The sequence below is a fragment of the Quercus suber genome, unplaced genomic scaffold (assembly GCF_002906115.3).
Source record: "Quercus suber isolate HL8 unplaced genomic scaffold, Cork oak 2.0 scaffold_927, whole genome shotgun sequence".
Classification (NCBI taxonomy): domain Eukaryota; kingdom Viridiplantae; phylum Streptophyta; class Magnoliopsida; order Fagales; family Fagaceae; genus Quercus; species Quercus suber.
In genome coordinates, this window is record NW_027070350.1 from 108,148 (window position 1) to 116,033 (window position 7,886).

Consider the following 7,886-nt stretch of genomic DNA (forward strand, 5'->3'; position numbering starts at 1 on the left):
TTTTTTTTTTTTTTTTTTTTTTTTTTTTTTTTTTTTTTTTTTTTTAACTTACTATAAAACGAATACTTAGAACTTAGAACACTTATCTTTTTCAACCTACTGTAAAACGAATACTTAGAACTTAGAACACTTATCTTTTTCGACCTACTGTAAAACGAATACTTAGAACTTAGAACACTTATCTTTTTCGGCCTACTGTAAAACGAATACTTAGAACTTAGAACACTTACCTGGTGCGCCGGCCAGCACCCTAATCCTTCCCACAGACGGCGCCAATTGTAGGGACTTAATTTGGATTGACCCTGAGTGATGGGTTTTCAGCCCAATAAGCCCAAACAATAAATTTATAGAGAGTGGGCTGAGAGGTTTAGGTGCTGGCCGTCGATCACCAAGTATGAACTTTCTTATAAAGAAGAAAAATGCTAAGAGTTTCTTTTCCAATGGGGGATGCTCCTCGGCCTGTGGCCGAGGAGGCCTTATTGTTCTCTCGTTGTTTTTCGATTTTTCCCCCCCCTGTTTACTTTACTAACTTTTCTTTTATAGTTTTCATCTTCCTATCCCCTCTTTCCATCTGTTGATCATCTATTTGCCTTCTTTTCTGGCCGTCCGTCCCATCAGAGGCCTTATCGGTACTAAGTGGTTCACTCTGATCAACGTTATCCTGCCAAGGGGTTACCTCTCCATTAATGCGGCCAGGGAGAGTTAGTTGAATGCAGTAAATGTGAGAATGACAGCTTACTTTGGGGTTTGTCTTTCCCCAAAATTACCTTTGTCAGGCCGAGGATAAGGTTGTCCTCGGCGTGGATTGGGAAAAGAGACTTTCCCCTATCCTAACAACAAATAGCCTATGCTCCTCGGCCTGGGCCTTGGGCCTGTTTCATGATGGGCCGAGGCTATCAGGCCCATAGGCCCCACACATATTATATACAATAATATTCTAAATATAATTTAGTATACAATACAATTATATTGTGCAATAGTTTAAAAAATTTATTAATAGTTTAAAGATCAGTAAGATAACAACTATTAAATGCATAAATAAATATAAACAAATAGCTAATTATACAATTTTTGTCAAATTAATAATAATTTATTATATTTATATGTAATATTAATTAAATAAAAATATATTATAGTGAAGAGCACACTGAACAAGTAGCAGAGCACAACACCACACATAGTTTTACAAACTGTGCTAACCAATCTTTCTCTTACAAACTAAGAAGTTCTTTATACTAACCCACGCATAACGCACGCCTCCAATCGCCGCCAGTGGCCTGATCCGCCCACCCCACTTCCCATACCGGCTACTGCAGCCTCCAACCTCCATCTCGAATCCCAATCTGCCTATTTCAAGTTTTTTTTTTTTCTCTCTCTCCTTCAACTTCGTAACTTAACATTGATTTTGATATGATTTTTCCCTCTCTCCACTCCATACGTTTATAATGTTTGTGAATCTGTCATCTGTAAATCTACGATTGTGTTTAGGAGTATCCAAGACTGTTTTTTGTTTTTGCAACTGCTGAGTGTTTGATACAGTGAGATGAGAGTTGTGATTGGCGTTCAACAATGGCTTTCAGTAGTGACATGGGAGTTGTTAGTGAACCTTCATGGACGATTCCTCATGTCGAATTACCCAATATGTTAATTTTATTTACAAAAGAACAATAAGCAATTGTTTTTAATAATAATATGCACACTTTATTTGAGATCTTAAAAAATTGTATATATTAATCTATTATTTTATATATAATAGTAATTAATATATATATATATATATATATCTGTGTGTGTGGGTGTGTGTGTGTGTGCACGCGCGCGCGGGGTAACCTTGAATGGTATTGAAATATTTTATTTCAAATTCAATAGACAAACTCGAATAAGGTATATTAGAACTATTAATTTCTAGTACCAAAGGTGAAAAAATTGTAAGAACTTAATGATGAAATATTCAATTAAGCAAAACCTAAAACAACCATGAATGCCATATTGTACTAGGGGTCGAAAATTCATAGCAAAATGATAAAAAGAGTACCAAAACAAAACAAATATGCAGTGCATTTCCATACAAAACACTGTGTCCAACAATTCTTGAGTAAAGTTGCATACTTTTATGCTGAGCCACTTTTTATTATGCCCCCAAAAAGGTTCAAAAAGACATTAGAGCTGGTTAACAGATAGGACCTAAAGAATATTTTGTATAGCATTATTGACTGGCCCAGCATGCGTCATTGCTTTCTTCCCCCTAAACATCATCACCATCATCGTCATCACCATCATCACAACCTACAATTTTTATAAGTTTAGTACTATATATTAGCTTCCTTCACTTCATCTTTTCAATTTACATTTTTCTAATATTCTACTTTCTAGCCACCTTCGAAAAAACCTCGTCTTTCCATGCAACAAGTCTTTCTCAAAGTTTCCCACTAAGCTCTTCCTTCTCTTCTTTCTCTTTTTTCATTTATATTTTACTCCACTTTCTATTTGTTAATTTATTTTATGATTGATGATTTTTTTTTTCCTTTTAATTATTAACCCAATTAATAGTCTATGCAGTACATTTCCATACAAAACACGTGGGAGGGGGAGGGGCGGAAAAGTCCCAAGAAAAACATTATCGCTAGCCCAAAAAGAAGGCCCTAAAGTACTTTTGTAAAAGCTGGCTCCCAAATGAAACTGACTGCCCCCCATGTGTCTCCTCCCGGCCCCAACACATCATCAAAACAAAACTCTACCACTTATATAGTTTGCATTATTTTCCATTATTCTACTTGCCAACAACCTGCCAAAAGACCTAATGAGCCAGTGCAAATGCAAGTCTTCTCATGGTCGTCTCACACTAAGACCTGTTTGATTTGACAAAAAAGTGGTATATTCTGTATTGATTTTCAGCTTTTTATAGAATTCACTACCTAAAAATTTGTTTAATTTTGTATTTACATTCAATTTTCATTTTTAGTATTAAAAAATAGATTTGAATACAAAAATTAAATACAATTTTTTTAGTATTTTCATTTTCTTAAAAATATATATAGTGGAATTTTTGTAAAAGAAACAAATTTGTAGATTCCATTAACACTGAAAAACACTCCCTCTCTCTCAATTGTGTTGAATTTTTAATTGAACAATATAAAGTGAAAAAAAGAAAAATCTAGACTAAAAAATAATGCCAAATATAAAATGAGTTGAGTAGAGAAAATGAATACACGATTTAAGAAACAAAAAAAATGAGTTCAGAAAATAAAAAGAGAAAATGAATTCACTCCAATGATAACCAAAGAGGGCCTAACTCTCTTCAATCTCTCTACTTCTTTTTTTTTCCTTTTTTTTTTTTTTTTTCTATTTTAGTATTTTACTTCAGGTTGATGATTTTTTTTTTTTTTTTGCCTTTTACTTATTAAACCAATTTTTTTTTTGAGGAACATTAAACCAATTGACAGTCTATATTTGATTACAAAATAAATTTTCATAGTGCAATATATGATACCACTAATTTAATATGAAAAATCCCACACATATGTCAAAACTAACAAATTTGTATTTATGTCTGAAAATTGATGTTTGAAAATTTATTAGTACAATAATGAGTGGGTCAAACATATGCATATCATTTGGTCTTATCCCAGAAAAATTTCGTGCTCCACCCTATATGCACTAAAAAAAAAAAAAAAAGGAATATCGCTCTATTTGTTTCAGTATTAACATTTTCTAGAAAATGATTCATTTTTTGGAAAGTATTTTCAGAAAAATTATCTTATTTTCTGGTGTTTGATAACAACCTTAAAAATGAGCTTGAGAATAATTTCTAGTGTTTGATATTCATAGTTTGTATAACATTTCTTGTATAATTTAAAACATGTATAATATGTGTATTGTGTAAACCCACCTAATGTAATCAATATAAATAAATAATAATAATGATAATAAAAACCAAGAATGAATTTGGTTTTCAAACTAAAATTTTGACAACAAATACAATCAAAATTAGCTATCCAATTTTCATGATCTCAAATACTAATATTGCTCATGCATATAAACAGTAACACACACACACACACACACATATATATATATATATAAAAACCATACTTCTCATAATTCAAAATAACCATTATAACCTTAAGTTCCATTTTAAATAGTTCAAATGCCACATAGGCCAAATAGTTTTACTGGCAAACTAATCCAGTACAAAGAGTTTGATAAATATACCAAAAACTGTTATAGAACCGTTGACTGATCTGTAAGGAGAAAAAAAAATACAAACCTTATTAAAGAACAGTGTTATAGAGGGGAGAACAAATAAGGAGGAAAAAGAGAAGAAAGGCAGATAGAGAGAGAAGTCTGTGGGAAGAGAAGAAGCCAGAAGGGGTGATAGTGAGGGTGTGAGAAGAGAGAAAAAATAAAGGGAGGAGAAGAAGTGAGAGAGTTTATTATGAGAAATGCTGAATGAGTGAAAGAAAATATTTTTTCCTAGGTCAGAAGAAGATAATATTTATAAGAGCTACGCATTGTGTGAGAGAGAGATTGTTTTCCATTTTTTTTTTTTGGAAAAAAATCTATAGAAAATAAGCCTTATTTTTATAAGAGTTTTCTATTGACTATAGATAGTTTTCTGTTGACTATTTTTTTTTTTTTTTTTTTATATACTATCAAACACTGAAAAATATGAAAAACTATCTTTATAGAAGCTTTTTCAATGAAACAAACAGAGCGTATAATTCCAAATATCTAATTAAGCTTGTGTTTGGATAGCTTATTTTTTGCCAACTTATTTTACTATTCAGCTTATTTTTGTTACTATTTATAAGTCTTGCTGCACTTTTAGGTACTATTCATAAATTTTATTGTACTATTTCAACTAATTTTTATTTTTATTATTATTTAAAGTACTTTTATTTAAAGTACTCTTAGTAAAAAAATTTCAATTTTAGTAAAATCAGCAAATTCCAAAGGAACTCTAAGTCCGAAATTATACGAACTCAAAAACAGAGCAAATGCTGCCAAAATGAAAACTAACGTATACCATATCAGAAGATTAGTGAACACAACAACTACTATTTACCATCCCCAAAATAGAAACAGTACTGACACACATAGTAGAAATAGAACATTAAGATAATTCACCGTCTCAGCTTGACATTCTAAGAAAGACTGCATAAAGATTCACATAGAAATGGTAGAAACCAATACTATTCATGGATTTTATTGTACTATTTCAACTAATTTTTATTTTTATTTTTATTTAAAGTACTTTTATTTAAAATACTCTTAGTAAAACGTTTTCAATTTTAGTAAAATCAGCAAATTCCAAAGGAACTCTAAGTCCGAAATTATACGAACTCAAAAACAAAGCAAACGCTGCCAAAATGAAAACTAACGTATACCATATCAGAAGAATAGTGAACACAACAACTACTATTTATCATCCCCAAAATAGAAACAGTACTGACACACATAGTAGAAATAGAACATTAAGATAATTCACAATCTCAGCTTGACATTCTAAGAAAGACTGCATAAAGATTCACACAGAAACAGTAGAAACCAATACATGTAGCTAATTTAAGGTGGACTTGCATTATTAATTATTATATGCATACCTAGATATAATATAACCACCCTTGAGATCCTTATATACTACTTCCATGACCGTATCTAGCTTCATTCTTAACCTTCATCTTCATAACCTTCATCTTCATAACCATCATCTTCACCTTCATCTTCATCATTCTTATTCTCAGATGCGTCATCAGCAGCAGCAACATGGGTTTGAGTAGCAGGTGAAGGCGGGGCTGCAGTAGAATCAGAGGCGCTTGTCAATCCGGTAGTGTTCAACGCAGTTCCCGTTATCCCTTCATTATTATCCTCAGACGGGTCATCAGCACCACCCTGATCAACAGCAGCAGCAACACGGGTGTGAATAGCAGGCGAAGGCAAGGCTGCAGCAGCATCAGAGGCGCTTGTCAATCCGGTACTGTTCAACGCAGTTCCCGCAATCCCTTCATTGTTATCCTCAGACGGGTCATCAGCACCACGTTGATCAACAGCAGCAGCAACACGGGTTTGAATAGCAGGCGAAGGCGGGGCTGCAGCAGCATCAGAGGCGCTTGTCAATCCGGTACTGTTCAACGCAGTTCCCGCAATCCCTTCATTTTTATCCTCAGACGGGTCATCAGCACCACGTTGATCAACAGCAGCAGCAACACGGGTTTGAATAGCAGGCGGAGGCCGGGCTGCAGTAGCATCAGAGGCAACCGCACTTGTCAATCCGGTATTGTTCAACGCAGTTCCCGCAATCCCTTTCACCGTTTTGGAGATCAACGGATTCCCCAATCCCGCAGGTTGTTGAGGGTTCTGCTGCACATTTTGCTGCGCAGTTGGAGAATTCTTCTGCCTTGCTGGTTTCTGGACACTAGTCACGCTCTCAAACTTGTAAGAAAAGACTAGTGTTCCTTCGGGCTTTTCATCTGTGGTCATAACACTGGCACTCATCTGTTTTTCAGCAGCTACTGCATCAGCTTTAGCTTTACCACCAAAACCTTCCAGCAATTTTGTGATGAACACACGGACTTCACCGATTTCTTTGTCCCTAAACCAGTGATCCTTCCGGTATGACATGAGCTTAACAACAAGTTCAAGGCTGCTCTCCTTGGCCTTGGTGATGTCGAGGTTGAACGTAACTGAGAAGTTCCATGTGGGGTTTGAACCACCTTCTGTGTACTCCTGTGTTTTTTCCTCTGAGGAATGGAGGTTATTTTGGTTGTCGCGAATGGAAACAAGCGCGTAAGGCTTCATTGGTGTCACATGACTGACGTCTTTCAATCCTTTCGCTGACTGAATCACAAGTTTTAAGACCCTGCAATCCATAAGGTGACTGGCTTGTTGAGTCAGTGTTTGAGGATGGAGATGAATTAAGGTGGCTGCGTACTGATGCTTATAATAAGAGCATCAATGTGCTTGTACTCAGTGGTGGGTTTGAGATAAACCAATAAGATTCCTTGTGCCACGGAAAGCAAGGACATTGCTTAGTAAATGAAATAATTATTTTTGGAATGTTTTCATACTATTTTTATAAAAAGTATAAAAAATAATTTTTTTCTTTTTATAAAAAAAGTTTTGAAAGTATTTTGTAAAAGAATTCTCTTAGACATTTGTTACCATTAAAAATAACCACATATAGTATCATTATCTGCTTTGATAAACGACAAAATCAACCTCTGCTTTATAATTATAAACGACAATAAATTAGTGTTGGTAGAACCCAATGACGATCAATAATTTATCTAGTAGTCTTTTTTTTTATCAAGGTCTCCTACTAAACAATAAATGCTTGGCTGTCGAAGTGTAAAGTGTCAACACCAAACTTCTTTTACTTGTACCGAATGCTTGACTGTCAATCATTTACTTGGGTTTTGTATTAGTATTTAACTAATTTTTTAATGGGCAAGTAGCCAATTTTCAAGATTTTATAATTTTTTTTTTTACAATTTTAAGGGTCTCGTTTGGTAGAAGAGTTTGAGTAATATTATTTGTAATTTTTTGAAATATATGTGAATGAAAAAGTGTGTAAAAATGTGTGTAATATTGTTTAAAAATTAAAAATATGTTGTTTAGATAGTCTACCAAAGAGGACCTAAATTTCATAAGTAGTTGACCATTTAAATGGACTTGGGCGTTGGGGAAAACTTAAGATTAATTTAAATATAGACTTGCACAAAAATGTTAAGGATATATATATATATATATATATTCCCTCTCTTCATTAAATTAAAACAATTTCCATTAGGTTATCAACTCCCTTGATTAAGAAATTTGATATCTAATTTATTTTTCTTATAATTTAATATTTTGTATTAGTCTTATAAAAGTTATGATATAAAAAA

General features: G+C 33.4%; 1 protein-coding gene across 1 annotated transcript; it reads right to left on the reverse strand.

Annotated features, from left to right (window-relative positions):
- Positions 1 to 5,398: 5,398 nt before the first annotated feature.
- Positions 5,399 to 6,987, reverse strand: LOC111995196 (uncharacterized). Its single transcript, XM_024027111.2, has one exon. The coding sequence runs from the start codon at positions 6,868 to 6,870 to the stop codon at positions 5,671 to 5,673; it is 1,200 nt and encodes a 399-aa protein (XP_023882879.2). The 5' UTR covers positions 6,871 to 6,987; the 3' UTR covers positions 5,399 to 5,670.
- Between the last annotated feature and the right edge of the window lie 899 nt (positions 6,988 to 7,886).